Below are 19,524 nucleotides of genomic sequence, written 5' to 3'. Positions count from 1 at the left end.
CACTTCACATGGTCTGCTCTTACATTCATAACCGAATCTAAGTCACTTTTAGTTGGTTGTAATTTTGTAACTATTATTCCAACACCTCTTTTTTTACTTTTTAGATTGTTTTATAATAGAAATATTTTAATTCCTAAATTAATAATGAAAGTAAATGTAATATGAGTCAGTACAATATGTGAAAAACTTAAAAAGTTGACAGAATTTAGCATTTGATTAAAAGTGTATGAAGAAGAAGAAAAAAGAAGATCTTTTTGTATCTATAGATTTAGTGCATAACTTTTCTCAGATTTTCGATATATACAAGAATTTAACATAAGAAAAATCAAGACAAATGGACCTGGTTATAATCGGTTATCTGTTGTAAATATTATATTTCATATTCTTCTCCACTTCATAATTCTTATTGGAGTTCCTTCACCAAATGTTTGATGTTCCATTAAATTAATCTACCACTCTAATAAGAGGTATCGTACTACAAATTACACTTCATAAACAAGAGAAGAACATAAATTTGAATTTTTTTAAAAAAACATATGCGTTATAACACCAAACAGTAACGGACTAGCTGATCCTTGAATTTATATTAGTTGCAAAAATTTATATATCGAAATTGAAACATGAATTTTTAAAATTATTAGAAAATGTATGATGTTGTCTAAATGTGACATTACAAATACATGATGTTGTTTAAAAATTATTATAAAACAACCAAAGTTTGGCGTCATTCTGGTAAACGCACTTAATGAATTTATATACAGTTAAAGATTTTAACATCAAATTTTAAAATGACAACTTAACTAAAATTTGTATCCTAATATTTTTACTAGAGAAACTCACACATATTTTTCAAACAAATGATTAGTTATATATCCTTCGATAATAGGTATTGTGTAAAACTGTGTGGTTTGCACAAGTGATCCCTCGATATTCTTTCTGCTAAAGATCGACTTCCCACAGTTTCGATATCTCGGGTTTGGGTGCAATAGCATATGCTTGTTTAGTATGCAGATAATCGTATGAGAGAGTCAGAGAGATCATCTATTTTTCATGATATGGTCTGAGCTAATCGATCATTTGTTATTTATACTCGATAACGTTCTAATTTGTATGATTTTTCAGCCTTGATCTATCACAAAATGGAGATAATGAAATGGTAGTCATAAGAAAGGTAATGATCCCCTTGACATGCTTATTATAACACAAAAAGTAATCGCTACTGATTAGCTTACCCTATGATTTGAATCATATAACTTTATACTAATTGTCTAAGTGTGATGATATAATGTATATGATGTCATTTATAACTTATTAGTAAAAATATAAAGTTCTTCATCATTGTCATAAGGAGTTAATTGGATATACATCAAAAAATTTCCTAAATTTTTAGAAATTATTAATCAAGTTATAATAGAAATTATTAAATAAAATATATGATGTTTTCTAAATGTGACGATACAAAATACATGATGTTGTTCAAAACTTATTAGACAGAAACCAAAGTACATCATCATTGTGATGAAGACTTTAATGGATTTATACATTTCAAAGTTTTAAACATTACTTATTTAAATGAAAAATTGAGCTAAAATTTGTATACTTATATGTTGACCATAGAAATACTTCTATATAATTTTAGACAAGTTGTCTATACATATATATATATATATATATATATATATATATGTATTTACACAAAAATCAAGTTTTCTTAATGTAACAATATAAAAATATAAAATATCTAATGTTGTTTAAAAATTATTTAGACCAAAAAAAAAAAAAACTGTAATCAAACTTTCATTGGATTATATCTAACTCTAAACATGAATTTTTATACAATGACATGTTCAATAAAATTCCCATTTCATAGTTTGACCAGAAAAAATGCTTGCAGATTTGTTAAAATCTCTACTTATGCAAAACCATTGAATCACACCAGATTTTGATTTGTAGTACTTTAAAAATATTAATTGAACACAACATAACTTTAACAAAAAAGATCTTTATAAAAAAAAAACTTTCTAAAATGACATTAATTAACACAAATTAGTCAATTCAAACAATCCAATAAAATCAAAGTAAACCCTTAATTGTTTTTTTTTTCCATTTTACAAAATGTTAAACATTAATTACATCAACTAGCAACACGAATCTCTCAATCTCTCATGTCTCAATGAGTCTTTGACCACTAGTCTTCATCACTCTCTCTCCCTCCTATATATACCAATCACACCCTTCTCCAACCACACTCTCATTCTCTCTCTCTTCTCACCACTTCAAAACAAGACACTCGTAAAAGAGTTCTTGAACTTCACAAAACAATTGTCAGATTTTCAAGAAAAACTTTATAAAACAAAAAACATTTCATTCTTTCTCTCTCTCTCTCTCACTGCTCAATGATCTCGTTTTCTCACTAAACCAACTCGTTTCTTCTTACTTTCTTTAACTCGGATCTACAAAAAACCATGTCGGAAACTAACACAACCGATGCCAAGACTGTTCCAGCAGAAGCAGAGAAGAAGAAAGAACAGAGTTTACCATTCTTTAAACTCTTTTCTTTCGCTGATAAATTTGATTATCTCTTAATGTTCGTTGGTTCTCTTGGTGCCATTGTTCATGGCTCTTCCATGCCTGTCTTCTTTTTACTCTTTGGTCAAATGGTTAATGGATTTGGTAAAAACCAAATGGATTTACATCAAATGGTTCATGAAGTCTCTAGAGTAAGTCTTTTTTTTCTTTCTTGTTTTTATCAAATTAGATCCAAGATCTGATCTAATTTTTGTGTTTGTGAAATTTTGCAGTATTCTCTATATTTCGTCTACTTGGGTTTGGTCGTTTGCTTCTCTTCTTACGCAGGTTTGTTTCTTACAAATCCAATCTTCTTTTTCTTTATTCTTCAATCAAGAAACCCAGTAATTAAATCACATTATAAACAAGATCAAGAAATTTTTTGCACAAAAAAAAAAGAAAACAAGATCAAGAAATTAATAAAGTTTAGATTAAACATTTGCATTATTTTCTTTTTTTTGGTTCAACCAATTAACCCATTAACATAAATTAAATCAGATTATTAGGCAAGAAATCTAAAGGTGTATTTTTTGAGTTTTATTTGATTCTTCCTCAAAGTGACCATTTACTCTGAAGGTAAAACATTTTTTTTTACTCTACAACAAAAACCCAACTTCTTTTTTTGTTTGCTTCAAAATTATATTAAAAAAAGAAAGCTTAAACTTTGTTTAAAATCTTGTTTTTTTTGTCATTCGCTTTTGATTAGAACTAAAAAAACCATTTTTATAGAATGTTGTTTACATAAGTGATGTAATGGGGTTCGGAACGAACTTTCCGTGCCAACCGCTTTTATAGACAAGAAATCTAAAGGTGTAATTTTTGAGTTTTTATTTGATTCTTCCACAAAGTGATCATTTACTCTGGTAAACATTTTTTTACTCTACAACAAAAACCCAACTTTTTTATGTTTGCTTCAATAAATAAAAACCTAGAAACAGAAATCACAATCTAGAGAGAATCAAAATTATATATAAAAAAAAAACACTTCAAATTTTTAAAAATTTTAATATGTTAAAAGGATAAGCCAAGTCCACGTGATTCATGGACTACTACTTTGTCTATATCGAAAAAAAAAAAAAAATGGGCATCTCTCTCACATTTATTACAACTTCATAAAAATTCTTGTAATAATAACCATAATTTTTTGTTAAATAATTTTACAGAGATAGCATGTTGGATGTATTCTGGAGAAAGACAAGTAGCAGCATTAAGGAAGAAATATCTTGAAGCAGTATTAAAACAAGACGTTGGGTTCTTTGATACTGATGCTAGAACTGGTGACATTGTCTTTAGTGTTTCTACTGATACTCTTCTTGTTCAAGATGCCATTAGTGAAAAGGTAACCATTTTTTTTTTTACTACCAACAAAATCTAGTATTTACCGGCGGGTCCCATTTTTTTCATGATCAATCTTTATCAAAGTTTTGGGTCCGTTTATGTTAGCAACCGTCGTTTATCTTGCGCCTCAGGTGGTTAGGGAAGAAAAAAGACTATAGATTGATTTTTTTTTTTGTTAAAATAAAAGTTGGATTTTTTTCATAAGATTGTGAAAATAAGTAATTTTTTTTTACAAATTTGCTATAGAAATAGAGGATTTTTTTCACTATTTAACTAAAACTTAAATGATATAGTACTCATTTTCTTACATTTTTAATATAAAAATAGCTTCTTTTTTTCCATTGTGAAAAATATTTATTATGCAAAATAATGTTTCTTTAACAAGTAAAATAAATATTTGTTATTAAAAAAAATGTGTAAAGTACCTTCAAATTTTAATAGTACATTTTATCTAAAACTGTTTTTTTTTTTGCAATTTGGTCCTGTCTCTGTGGTGCACGTTAGCAAGCACGAGCTAACATGCACTGGGTCCCCTAGTTTCATTATTATCATCACTCTTTTTTATTGTTGATGAAGTGAATTAATAACAGAGTAGTTGAAAAAAAATTGAATTTCTCAGGTTGGAAACTTTATACATTACCTCTCAACATTTTTGGCGGGATTAGTAGTTGGATTTGTATCAGCATGGAAATTAGCTTTGTTAAGTGTTGCTGTGATTCCCGGAATCGCTTTCGCCGGAGGTTTATACGCTTATACACTCACCGGAATTACTTCAAAGAGCCGTGAATCTTATGCTAACGCCGGTGTTATCGCCGAGCAGGTAAATAAAGATTAAAGTTTGTTCCTTTATTTGTTTTATTTAATGCCCACCAACTGTTCGACGTAATGCTTTTTAACTGTTCTTAGGCTTGCTTCTTTGTACTTGATCTCTCAAATGATTTTTTTTTTTTTTCATTGCTTCTTATGCAATCCAAAGACTTAAACAGTGTTTTCACTAATTCAAAATCTTTGCTTTTCTTTGGTCGGTTAATGATTGATGTTTTGGTTTCTCAGGCAATTGCTCAAGTTCGAACTGTTTATTCTTATGTTGGAGAGAGTAAGGCACTTAATGCGTATTCGGATGCGATTCAGTATACGCTTAAGCTCGGTTATAAAGCGGGGATGGCTAAAGGGTTGGGTTTAGGATGTACTTATGGAATAGCTTGTATGTCATGGGCTTTGGTGTTTTGGTATGCTGGAGTTTTTATTCGGAATGGACAAACCGATGGAGGAAAGGCGTTTACTGCTATATTCTCTGCTATTGTTGGTGGAATGTAAGAATTCAAAACATAACAATGATGTGGTTTTGTGTATTTTGTGTTTTGTTATTACTTGGATGTCACTTTTTGTTTCTGTGTGTGTTTTTAGGAGTTTGGGGCAATCTTTCTCGAATCTTGGGGCGTTTAGTAAAGGTAAAGCGGCTGGTTATAAGTTGATGGAGATAATTAACCAGAGACCGACGATAATTCAAGACCCGTTGGATGGAAAATGTTTGGATCAAGTTCATGGGAACATTGAGTTTAAAGATGTGACTTTTAGCTATCCTTCACGGCCTGATGTTATGATCTTCAGGAACTTTAATATTTTCTTCCCTTCTGGGAAAACTGTGGCGGTTGTTGGTGGGAGTGGCTCTGGAAAGAGTACTGTTGTTTCCCTCATTGAGAGATTCTATGATCCAAACAGCGGTAATTTGATTGAATTTGTTTTTTGCTATTTGAGTCTTTGGCTAGTGACTGGATCATAACTTTGTTTATTTTTTCTTGATGAGCAGGGCAAATTCTGTTGGATGGTGTTGAGATAAAGACGCTTCAGTTGAAGTTTTTGCGTGAACAAATCGGGCTTGTGAATCAAGAACCTGCGCTCTTTGCCACTACTATACTAGAGAACATACTCTATGGAAAGCCTGATGCAACAATGGTTGAAGTTGAAGCTGCTGCTTCCGCTGCGAATGCGCATAGTTTCATTACATTACTTCCTAAAGGCTACGACACACAGGTATAAATCAAATATTTGATTATATGTCTAGTTAATGTCATGGCCTTTTGCTTAATTTTTTGTTGAATGTCAATACAATTAGGTTGGAGAACGTGGTGTTCAACTCTCAGGTGGACAGAAGCAGAGAATTGCAATTGCTAGGGCGATGTTGAAAGACCCAAAGATTCTGTTACTAGATGAAGCTACAAGCGCTCTTGATGCTAGCTCTGAGAGCATTGTTCAGGAAGCTTTAGACAGAGTCATGGTGGGGAGGACCACTGTTGTTGTTGCTCATCGTCTCTGCACCATCAGAAATGTTGATTCCATTGCCGTGATACAGCAAGGCCAAGTTGTTGAAACCGGAACACATGAAGAACTCATTGCCAAATCCGGTGCTTACGCATCCCTCATCAGGTTTCAGGAAATGGTTGGTACTCGAGATTTCTCAAACCCGTCAACTCGTCGCACTCGTTCAACCCGTTTGAGCCATTCACTGTCAACGAAATCACTCAGTTTAAGATCAGGAAGTTTGAGGAATCTGAGCTATTCTTACAGCACTGGAGCTGATGGTCGGATAGAGATGATTTCAAATGCAGAGACTGACCGAAAGACTCGTGCCCCTGAAAATTACTTCTACAGGCTTCTCAAGCTTAATTCACCGGAATGGCCTTACTCAATCATGGGAGCAGTAGGCTCAATTCTTTCTGGTTTCATTGGTCCTACATTTGCTATTGTGATGAGCAACATGATCGAAGTCTTCTACTACACAGACTATGATTCAATGGAAAGGAAAACAAAAGAGTATGTCTTCATCTACATTGGTGCTGGTCTCTATGCTGTGGGTGCTTATTTGATCCAACATTACTTCTTTAGCATCATGGGAGAAAACCTCACAACAAGAGTAAGAAGAATGATGCTCTCAGGTATGTATCAAAATCTCCTGAATTTGCTTAAAATCACTTTCCCATTTCTTATTTTGGTTTCTTGATTGTTCTTATTTAGCTATCTTGAGAAACGAAGTTGGTTGGTTCGATGAGGATGAACACAACTCAAGCCTGATCGCTGCACGTTTAGCTACTGATGCAGCAGATGTTAAATCCGCTATAGCCGAGAGAATCTCAGTAATTCTACAAAACATGACTTCACTTCTCACATCCTTCATAGTCGCCTTCATAGTAGAATGGAGAGTCTCACTTCTCATCTTAGGCACATTCCCACTTCTAGTCCTCGCTAACTTTGCTCAGGTAAATAATCTAATCTTTTTACTCAAAATCTTTCAATATTCATCAATCATTAAAATATAATTGGAATCTTGCATTCACCATTATGATCTTAAGAAAAAACGACAAAAGGCCAGATTTTTATAAATTTATATTTGCTTTTCAAAAGTTCAAAACTTTATAGAACATGGCAACACAGCCACTGCCTCTACACGTGCTTCATCTTCTAACTTTATCCAAGTTTGCATTTATGTTTACAATAATAATCATAAAAGAATTATTAAGAAGCTTTTTTTTTCTACTTTTTGGAAATAGTGTAAGGGTCAAGATCATGGAGCCCTCACATCAATAAATGTGCTAAAAAAATTAAAAAACAGTAGGCTTTAGTTTACTCTCTGGGCATGTGTGAAGAATATTTATTATATAGTTTCTATTGGTACTATGACCCATAGATAACAGTGTTCACGAAAATAGCTAAGATTCCTCTGTCTTTTGCTTCTGCTAAATCTATCCTACTTTAAGCTTTCATATTTACTTCACTCTCTGAACTCTGAACTGTGATCCCACTTCTCTCTTTATTTAATTCTTTTGCCCATAAAACCTCACCACAAAAATCCAAAAAATCTGCAATTTTTTTCCTTCTTAGAACCAATATTTTATTTAGAGTTCTTCATTGGTCAAAGTTGTTGTCTCAGTGCATTATTTACTTATCACAGTGTGTGTGTCAGTGTTTTTACACCATCCACTAGTCAATGTTTGCTTGTGGGTTTCTTTGTTTTGGTAGATTAGGTTGTGATGAGTTTTTTTTTTGTTTCTAACTAGCTGCAAGGTTCAGGACTCTGCTTTGATATATCACCAACATTTTTTCACCCGTGATCTAATTATTAGTTGAAAAATCTATCAAATAGATTTCACACAGAAGAACATAGATAGGCATTGTACTTGTACTGATGTTGATGGGATAGAGTGTTGCATATGTGATTTAACTATATGGTTCTACGTCATGTTTTAGTGGCGACTTAGACCTTTGATTGTCAATCTTATTTTTTACAAGTGAACTATTATTACCATCTGTTGTTCTAAATCATAAGTATTAATATATGTGGCTACATTGCAGCAACTATCTCTGAAGGGTTTTGCTGGAGACACAGCTAAGGCTCATGCAAAGACTTCAATGATTGCTGGTGAAGGAGTCAGTAACATTAGAACCGTAGCAGCTTTCAATGCACAGAGCAAGATTCTCTCTTTGTTCTGTCATGAGCTTCGTGTACCTCAGAAAAGAAGCTTATACCGAAGTCAAACCTCGGGTTTCCTATTTGGCCTCTCGCAGCTTGCTCTCTATGGTTCTGAGGCTTTAATTCTCTGGTATGGTGCCCACCTTGTGAGTAAAGGCGTGTCAACCTTTTCCAAAGTGATCAAAGTGTTTGTGGTTTTGGTCATTACTGCAAACTCTGTTGCTGAAACTGTCAGTCTTGCTCCTGAAATTATTCGGGGAGGTGAAGCTGTTGGTTCGGTTTTCTCGGTCTTGGACAGGCAGACCAGGATTGACCCGGATGATGCTGATGCTGATCCCGTGGAGACGATCCGTGGAGACATTGAGTTTAGGCATGTTGATTTCGCTTACCCTTCAAGACCCGACGTCATGGTTTTCAGGGACTTTAACCTCAGAATTCGAGCTGGACATAGCCAAGCTCTTGTGGGCGCGAGTGGGTCAGGGAAGAGTTCTGTAATTGCGATGATCGAGCGGTTTTACGACCCTCTTGCTGGAAAAGTCATGATTGATGGCAAAGACATCCGCCGGCTAAACCTGAAATCTCTAAGGCTCAAAATCGGTCTTGTTCAACAAGAACCAGCTCTCTTCGCAGCAACGATCTTCGACAACATCGCCTATGGTAAAGATGGTGCAACTGAATCCGAGGTAATTGATGCAGCTCGAGCCGCAAATGCTCACGGTTTCATCAGTGGTTTACCTGAAGGTTACAAAACTCCAGTAGGCGAAAGAGGAGTGCAGTTATCAGGTGGACAGAAACAGAGGATCGCGATAGCAAGAGCTGTGCTCAAGAACCCTACAGTGTTGCTTCTAGACGAAGCAACTAGCGCACTAGATGCAGAATCAGAATGCGTGCTGCAAGAGGCGTTAGAGAGGCTCATGAGAGGTCGGACCACCGTGGTAGTTGCTCACCGCTTGTCCACCATAAGAGGTGTTGATTGCATTGGTGTGATTCAAGACGGGCGGATTGTGGAGCAAGGCAGCCATTCAGAGCTCGTTAGCCGACCAGAGGGAGCTTATTCAAGGCTGTTACAGCTTCAAACACATAGGATTTGAAGCTTGATCATGGATTAAAAACAAAAAATCGGTTTGTGTAATTTTTTTTATATTAAAACTTTAATTTGGAAGATTTCTATGGACTATAACGATAATATGAATAGGTGTAGATAATGAAGCTTTTGGAGTGTTTATGAAGGTTCTTTAATTAAGGGTTATTTTTTTCGCATTTTGCTTATGTGCCCGTTTTGGAACATAAGACTGAACTATGTTTTCGTTATGTTTTTAATTTATGCCTCGAAACAAAACAAAATCACTCTAATACTTTGGTTGATCAAAATTTCCCTAAAACATTTGGTTCATGACTAGAATTGATCGGACATGTTCTTTTAGGGGTTTGATCTCGCATGGTCTAATCAGGTTATGTGGTCTTACAGCGACTTAATCAATTTAGACCGGCTATCAAAATTAGATTCAGCCTAAACAGCAAAATTGTCTTATATAATATCCTAAATCACAGACCGGATTTTTTTTTTTTATAAACTCTATCGGCTGATCCGGTCAACCCCGGTAGAAACGCACTGAAGTGTTTCATAGTGGACTTCAAACCGAAATTTTGCAGAAATTGAGATGAGAATGAGCTCTACCTCGCATTGACATGTTATTTCGTTCTTGAGATCTTAAGTAATTTTTTGAGATCTTAAGTAATTTTTTGGTATTCAAGTTCCTTATTTTTTTGCGGTTACTCGTCTTGACATGTTATTTCGTTCTTGTGCTACTTACATACCACAATATATGTAGGTTTCTAAACATATATAATAGGAATGTTGTTCTATATATGTGTTGTTTGATACGTAAAGAGTAATCTGGTTCTACGTAGAGTCTATCTCTTGTTTCTTGGTGAGATTTTGACTGGACTGCATGGTAATCCTCGCGCATGGTGTTTAGTTACCGGTTGCTTCATTCATTTGGCCACGCTCAAATTTTCTAGAAGACTCTTCGGTCTTTGGTACAAAGGCCTCCGATTTTTCCATGACAAGTTCATTCATATTTTTTTGTGACAACTTGATTGTTGTTCATTTCCGAATATTCCATGAACGTATCAAACTCAATAAAATCGATTGTTGTCACTCCCTTTAAGATGAGATCCTCAACGGCAGCTTCACCACTAGCCATGTTTTCACACATGATCAACTATCTCACATTTTTACTAAGGCTTTAAGCAGGAATATTACTTCTAGAATTTTAACAATCTAGAATTTCTAGAGGAAATGTTCACATGTATATATTTTGGTATATGATCTAGAGAACTTATATAAGATTATCAATGTTTAATATACTCAACAAATGGGTTCTTCTATTTTATCTTCTAATTGTTGGGGCCTTGAATTATTTAGTTCTTTTTCACTATTCCTTTTCTTTTATTTGGTGTGTGGAGCCATAAAGTTCCAATAATTTCTATGAAAAGAAATGAATAAAATCTAAAGAAACCAACTGTGAAGCTCTTTAATCTTATTCTATCTGTTGGATCTGTTTGCCTTTATTTGCTTTGCATGTGGTTTTGCTGTTTAAGATAAAGGCCATATCTTCTCCTAATTCTTTTTCCAAATCAACACATCAAATATATAAAAGACTCCAAATATTTTGAATAGAATCATAATTTATTTAATTACAAAAAAACTTAAAGAATTCAAGACCTGCGATCACAAGACAAATACATGTAAGGAATTAAATATTTAAGATACCAACCGCTAATAAATAAGACTCACAATTTCTAAAAATTAAAACGAAAAAAAGAAAAAATTAGTCATCATTGCATATCTTAGTGAACAAAAATCAATAAGAAAAGGATAATATACTTTTTACCAACATCACATAAACCTAAAAGCATCTCACACCAAAAGTAAATTAAAAACTCAGAAAAAGCTGAATACAAGTTATGAATTTTATGGAAAGTGTTAGTGTGTTAGTGTTGTTATCATTACAACTTTAAAATAATTATGAACATGAAAAAATAGATTGAACATGAAGCAGCATTGGGAAGGACTCGAATGTCCCTACTCATACTGACAAAACCTCAAGTGTTCCAGTGCGTTAGGTTTCACTTTCCAGTAGTATGTGTATCTGCTTTTTTTGTATATATTAATGTAATAGATAGTGTAGAGAATCATGAGGAACATTTTGTAATCATAGAACTAAGGCATAATTTTGATCGTGTGAAATAATACTATTATTTTTGGTAACAAGGATGATCTGGACCGAATTCCGACTAATTTTCCAGGTGAATATAGTCATCAAGTAACTTGATCACCGGATTTTAAAAATGAATTATGAACATGATATCATTTCAACTAATCAAATAAAAATGAAAAAATTCATGTGGGAATCATATCCCTCAAATCTGTTACCACCAAACTACTTTCATTTGGTTTGTGTGAGAAATATAAGAATTATCAAACAAAGAAAAAGGTTTTGCTTAATTATAATGATATGAGGTTCATCAAATTTATATACCACTAAAATATTCCTACACTCATCCAAATATTATTCTCGCTTATGCAGTTTTAATCTAATGTACAAATCATATCCATAAGCGCATTGGCCGATGCTAAAATTTTGGCATTAGTTGTTGATTTGTTTTTCTTGAGTCCTATGTTCAAAAAATATATTTGATAATTTAATGTATAAATTATACCCATAATCACATTGATCAATGCTTAAAGTTTTGTATTAGTTGTTGATTTTTTGTTTGTTTGCGTGTGTTGAATTTTCATAAATGAAAAGTAAATACGATAATCATATTTCAAAACGTAAAGGTGTTAATTAGTAGTCTAAATGGTAAAATATAAACAGTATATTATAAAAATTACTAAAATGGTTTTGTAAAAAAAATATGCTATTTGTATTATAATGAAATTCAAAAATTTTAAATAGAACGTATAATTTCTGCACAAAGAGGTTTTGAGGTGTTATAATTCATGAAGTAAATTTTATTTACTGACGGGTAAGTTGTGAAAAAGTTTGAAGACTATTTTTTTTGCTTTTCACAGAGAAAACTACTTTCCTTTTTAATTGTATGATGAGAAGGCAAAAGTGCAGACATGTGCTTTCTTTTCTCCCATTTTCAACAATGTCACTCGTTGTATTATTCATATTTTAGCAAACTGGTTATATCTATATCTATCAATCATTTCAGAACATCATATCCATCAGTTTTTGGACATTGCTACATACGTTAGTATTGATGTACCAGTTACCCTAACAGGCTTTTGCATAGTGTGGCAGAACACGTGAGGTGTGATATATGCGGATGAATTCTATGTTCTGCATTTTGTTACCATTCATATAAAAGTATTGTTTTAGTTGTGCTGCGGTTTAAGTCCTAATACAGATTTATTTGTAGTGTTATGTTTATAAACCACATTGGAACCCAAACTCTAAGAGAATATAAGATCAATGTGTAATTAATAAATTTTATAGTCATTCGGATAAAACTTAGAAAGATAACAAAAGTAAGAACGAGTATTTTTAAGCGAATACTCTTTAGATATTCTTTGTATTGATCATTATTGACAAACCATTAAACATTTTTGTAGACCCTAAAATCCGATATCCAAAAAACAATTCTTATTCATAAACTCATAACTCGTAAAACAATGCATTAGATCATCCTCAATGCAGGACTCTTAATTTTTTCTTGTAAATATCTATATATTATTATTTAATATAATTTATTTAGATAATTAAATTTTATTTTTTAAAAAAAAAATTGAACCAATATAAAAGAGACATGTGTCTCATTAGTCTCTTATATAAATCCTAAGTCTTTTAGATAAGAGTTTTTCTTATTCTCTCTCTTCTTATTCTACTTTCATATGCATAAGATCACCATTATTGGTAGTATTTTAGCCAAATCTTAACTATTATTTGTGAAGAAAAAAACTTAAATATAAGCCAAAAAATTCTTATATAAGAGATTTTTCTTCACAAATCTTAGCTTAAGAATTTAGCTAAGATACCACCAATAATGATCCTCTAAGAACTACTTAAAAACCTTCCATTGAAAATGCTCTTAGATTTTTATGTCTTTAATATTATTAAACATAATTCATTTAATATAAATCGAGCTACTATGATCTCAAGTCACCAACTCCGTGACAGTACGCAAACGACCAATTAACAAGAAGGCCAAGAGGAGACATATGATTGATGTAATAGATCAAGTAATCAACAGTTAATTAAACATCAAGAAGTGATTGACATTGCTATTAAACTAGAGGTTCAAATATACTGTCATACTAGATCATAACTCGTGCTATACAGCATGGGCATTAATATTTTGTATAAATTAAATTATATACTTTGTTTGAATTATATAAGAAATAGTATAGTATAAAAGTGATGCTATAATATTTTTCAATGTTTTTACTATTTGGATATAATGCTGCATTGGATTAACTTTGTTTTTTTTTTTTTTCTTTTTTTTTTAGTCAAAGGATTAACTTTGTTTAAAAATATTATTTTTATAATAAATACAACATATGTAGTTTTAAGTAAATGTGTAAAATTTGTATACAAGTTGTTTTGGTAAGAAACAAGTTTTCTTTGTATTAGAGGATCTAATTTTTGGCCTAACTTAGAAGGGAGATTTGCAAAACTACCCTTTTTTTACTACCCTTTTGAAACAATACCCTTTTACACCGTTCATTTTTAAAATTATCCCTTTCCTTGAACAGAATGACCAAATTACCCTCATCTAATAAGAACATGTAATTAGAAACTGAAAGTTTTCCGCCGAATTTTTGGAGCCAAAATTTATTTTTCCCGCCAAAAAAAAATTTCCGCCAAACTTTTTTTCCCGCCAAAAAAATATTTTTCCGCCAAAATTTTTTCTCGTGAAATTTTTTCGCAGCCAAAAAAATGCTTTTAAAAATCCTTGTAAAGTTTTTTAAAAACTTTGGTAGTTGCTAAAAACCGTTGTAAATTATTTTAAAACCTCTTAAAATCTTTATAAAGTTTTTAAAAACATAGGTAAATACTTTAAAACCCCTTTTTAAACCTTTGTAAATTATTTTAAAACTTTTTTCAATAGTTTTACAAGATTTACAATCGTTTTTTAAGCATAAGTAAGTGGCATTGAATGATTTACAATGGATTTTAAAAGCTTACAAAAGGGTAAAACATGATTAACAATCGTTTTAAAGCATTAGTAAGTGGTATAGAATGATTTACAAGAGATTTAAAAAGGGTTAGCATGGTTTACAATCGTTTTTAAGCATAAGTAAGTGGCATTGAATGATTTACAAGGGATTTTAAAAGCTTATAAAAGGGTAAAACATGATTTACAATCGATTTTAAAGCATAAGTAAGTGGCATAGAATAATTTACAATGATTTTTAAAAAGGGTTAGCATGGTTTATAATGTTCTTTTAAGCATAAGTAAGTGGCATTGGAATGATTTACAAGGGATTTTAAAAGCTTATAAAAGGGTAAAACATGATTTATAATCGTTTTTAAAGCATAAGTAAATGGCATAGAATTACTTACAAGGGATTTTAAAAGTGTTTGTATAGTTTACAATCGTTTTAAAGCATAACTAAGTGACATTGAATGATTTACAAGGGATTTTAAAAGGGGTTAACATGATTTACAATCGTTTTTAAAGCATAAGTAAGTGTCAAAAAATGATTTACAAGAGATTTTAAAAAGGGTTTGCATGGTTTACAATCGTTTTTAAAGGATAAGTAAGTGGTATAGAATGATTTACAAGGATTTTAAAAGCTTATAAAAGGGTAAAACATGATTTACAAGAGTTTTTAAAGAGTTTTAAAAGGATTTACAAGGATTTTAAACCTTTGTAAATCCTTTTAAAACTATTATAAAGTCTTTATAAACAGTTTTTAACTCTTAGAAAAAGAATTTTAAGTATTTAAAACATTTACAACTCTTTTTGAACCATTTTAAAATTCTTGTGAACCTTTACAAAAGGTTTTATAAAGATTTACAAGAGTTTTTAAAGGGTTTTCTTATAAATTCTTTTAAAATCTTTTAAGAACTCTTGTACATCTTTTAAAATCCTTTAAAAATTCCTTGTAAATATTTTAAAACACATTTAAACCCTATAAAATCTTTATAAAATCTTTTAATGCCCTTTAAAATTCCTTGTAAATCTTTTAAAAACCTTTTTAAAATCCCTTGTAAATCTTTTAAACCCTTTAAAATCTTTTGTAAATCTTTTAAAATCTTTTAAAACCCTTTTAAAATCTCTTGTAAATCTATTTCCCGCCAAAAAAACACTTTTACGGGAAAAATGTGTGTGAAATTTTTTTTTTGCAGGATTTTTTTTCGAAATTTGTTGGTGGGAAAAATATTTTTGAAAACTTTTTTGGCGGGAATTTTGTTTTTCAAAAGTTTTTGGCGGGAAAAATGTTTTTGAAAACAAATTTTGGCAGGAAATTTTTTTTTCGAAATTTTTTGGCGGGAAAGTTTTGGAGGGAAATTTTATTTTGGAATATTTTAGACGAAAACTATTAATATTTCATTTTGTTAACATAAATCAATTTACAAATAAGGGTAAAATGGTCATTAATAATTTAAAGAGAGTATAAATAAAAATGCTAAATAGGAAAGAGTAGAATTAAAAAGGGTAGTGTGAAAAAGGCATTAGAAAGAATTTTTCAAATTGGAATTAGTCTTTGTATAGTATTTTTGTTATATTTATGGACCTAATTGGGCCCTATATTAGATTATTTTTGATAGGGCTGACGAAAAAACGGATCCGATAACCAACTCAATACCCGAACCAAAAAACGGGGTTAGGGCGGGTTAAAATTTTAGGAAATTTCCTTATTGGGTAGAGTTTTAGTAAACCCGTGAATATCCGATTGGTCCGGAAATTACCCGTTATCCAAAAAGGGTATTCAAAAACCCAAACATTAATTTAATATCCAAAATATTAATTATATTTAATCGTAATATAATCTCATTATCTAAGATTATAATTATAAATCTAAATATGTCAATTAATTTTGGACCTAAATATCCAAAATAATTAAACTATTCAAAAATTATTTGTTATGTTTGTCAAAATTTAGTAAAATTTATTCAAATATAATTAAATTTATTAAAACTTAACAAATTTAAAAGTTTTTTTTGTTTGGAGACCCACTATCTACATACAAAATATCCGTTTCTAATTTTTGAGTATTTTTAGGGTCTGAAACTTTTTATCCAAACTGACCCAAACCCAACTGGACCCGACCCGAACCAGAACCGAATATTTAGAAGTATTCTATTGGGTAGTAAATCATATACCATTAATCTTAAACCCGAACGGGTTCTACCCGAGCTCGAATGGGTTACTCATATGTCCAGCCCTATTCTCTGATTTAATTATCTAAAAACTCCCAAAAAAACATATGTTTTGCTGACTACTTTTTATTCGAAAAATTTTACATCCTGCCAAAATCATTATATAAAACATCCCAAAACCCTTGGAATAATGATTCCATGAATGAAGAATCTATTTTTGACCCGTTATAATATTTTTTCATGTATTGAACAGTTTATATTCGTTTTAAAAAATTCAAATTATGACATATGCGAAAAAACTCTAATTATTTTTTATAACGATGATATTATTTTTTCGTAAAAATAGAATCATATAAAGATGAGAGGTGAACTATAATAATTAATAAAAAATTAATATGATAATTTAGATATCAAATCTAATTTGTTGATTTTAATTGGTTACTTTTTTGAAAATTAATAATGTATTTCGTTTTTTAATTAAATTTAATTAGTTAAATGAGTATTTGACTTTTTAATTTTTAAAGAGTTGAATTAATTTACTTTTTAAAGTTTTATTTCTAATGGCATACTTATGTAATTACTTACAAAAAATAAAGTTACATTTAAAATGTACTTCCCAAATAATATAGTAGGATGTATAACATTTTAGTGCGATATAATTATACTGACTTGCTGAATCATCTATCAGTTATTGGTTATGACTGGTAATCTTTTACTGTTACAATACAGATTATACTAATTCGTTGTAACTAATAAAAAAACGATATTAAAACCGATACAAAAAATACTATCAATTTTTTTGGTACCATTTCCTTTATATGCTATTTTATACTGTTTTTAACTATTTATGTACCGTTAATCATTTTTTTTACCCGCTAAAAATATTATACCGTTTTGTGTTACCAATCAAATTCATAAATCTCATAATAAATCTCCTCTTCAGTTAAGAAAACAATGACAAAACACTTAGAGACAGATAACACATGAATTCACACAAACTAATATATGATATGTAGAAGATTTTGAGTAATTTGTACAATGTACCGAGATACGCATGAACTTGGTTTTGATAATGATAAGATGTTGACTATTGCATTGCTTCTGTTTGAAACATAGGGCCCCTTATCTGACACTGTACCTTAACTCTTCCAATCTTATAATTCTCACAACTTGAATATTTTGCTCTTTTTTTTTCATGGTAAAGAACGAAATTTTAGACTATTTTTTATTTTAGACAGAGATTATAACAATAAACACTAGAAATGAAAGAAAGCAACCAACAGAACTTAAAAACAACATTACTACTTCAATTGCTTTGGATAAAAAAAGAGAGCATTTGGCCAAACTGTAAGAAAAAACACAGATTCCGAATCCACAAAACTCGGAAATTTTTGTGGTTGCCACAGAACCGAAGAATATGAATTCTCGTCGTAGTTGCGAGGAGCTTTTGCTCTTCTTTGTTTCTTAAGAAATGTTTTAATTTGAATTTGCAAATTGAAATCGACATATCAAACCTTTGTTTTCTTCTATAGTTTTCCACTTTGATACATGGGTCCTCTTGGTGTAGAAAAATAGTCAAGTTACGTACGTCCTGTTCACATTCCATAAATTACAAAACCCGATAGAGACGAATCCGAATAAGATAACTAAAATGTTCTATTATTTCATATCATCACCGTATAGAAAATAACAAAACATCAAGTTTCTATGTACAGAAAAACAAATTGTAGGTCTTGAAGTAGATATTTAAAGACTTTCCTTGCATAAAATGACAATGCACAAGATTACAATTGTTAAAAAACAATTACGTGCACTTATCCTATAAATAGTTAAATATAATGTGGCGATGGTGACATATACGAATTACGGACCCATGTATGTAATGTAAGCATACTGTCAAGGAAACTGAGATAAGTCATACAAATTATGAGCCCAAGTAGTATATTTCAATGTCTTTATAATGGGCCTTAATTTGGACTTTTATTTTGTTTTGTTTCAATTAAATATTTTGGCCCACACAATGAGCCAGCCCATGAACCAAAATCAACTAGAGCATTTCCTTTGTTTTTGTCGTATGCCTCAGAAAAATGGTCACAATACACATGGACTAAATTCAAAAGTGCCGTAAACAAACTCAAATTAAAAGACTTATAAGGCTATGATAAAGAAGGAAATAATAATGTGTTTGTAAAAAGAGTTGAAAATGTCTTACTGTTTAACTAATCTCACACTTGGCCATGGTCTACATTGTCTTAAGTTCGAATCCCTCGAGAGACATTTTGTTATTTTTAAACAATGAAAACGACATTATTTTAAAGAAGAAAAAATGTCAAAATAACCGCGAACTTTCAAATTTGAGACGAAAAAAACATGAACTTTCAAAATATCATATAAATCACAAAGTTAAGTTTGACTTTTTGAAAAAATTGTCAAGTTCCGTTGACTTGACCATTTTAGACACGTCATTAAATTTCCGTTAACATAATTAACGATGTCAACCTTCTGTTAGAAATGTCTAATAAATCGAAATGACGTCGTTTTTAAAGCTCCAAAACGACGTGGTTTCATTAGAAACTAATGATGCAAAACTCGCGTCCACATATAATCGAACATCTAACCTATTAGATTCATAAGGGACAATCTTTCGAATGAGTATCCGATATAATCATATAAAAAATATTCTAACAAGACCCAATCAATTTTAGTGGATGGTTACTAGTTCTAAAAATCTTAACTCAACCACCATGAATTAGAACCGAAGCGAAACCGAAACTGAACCAATTTTCTATATTTACTCTATTGGCTCTT

At 31.1% G+C, this 19,524-nt stretch overlaps 1 protein-coding gene across 1 annotated transcript; it reads left to right on the top strand.

Moving 5' to 3' along the window:
- The first annotated feature begins 2,173 nt into the window (after positions 1 to 2,173).
- On the top strand, positions 2,174 to 9,747 carry ABCB19 (ATP binding cassette subfamily B19). Its single transcript, NM_113807.3, has 10 exons — positions 2,174 to 2,720; positions 2,802 to 2,856; positions 3,732 to 3,907; positions 4,526 to 4,726; positions 4,960 to 5,219; positions 5,314 to 5,630; positions 5,717 to 5,940; positions 6,023 to 6,842; positions 6,922 to 7,163; positions 8,257 to 9,747. Exons 1-10 carry the CDS (start codon positions 2,466 to 2,468, stop codon positions 9,463 to 9,465), a joined length of 3,759 nt encoding a protein of 1,252 aa, NP_189528.1. The 5' UTR covers positions 2,174 to 2,465; the 3' UTR covers positions 9,466 to 9,747.
- Positions 9,748 to 19,524: the final 9,777 nt, after the last annotated feature.

This window comes from Arabidopsis thaliana, chromosome 3, assembly GCF_000001735.4.
Source record: "Arabidopsis thaliana chromosome 3, partial sequence".
In the NCBI taxonomy this organism is placed as follows: Eukaryota; Viridiplantae; Streptophyta; class Magnoliopsida; order Brassicales; family Brassicaceae; genus Arabidopsis; species Arabidopsis thaliana.
The sequence above is the reverse complement of the archived record's forward strand: the minus strand, read 5'-3'. Positions and strand labels throughout refer to the sequence as shown.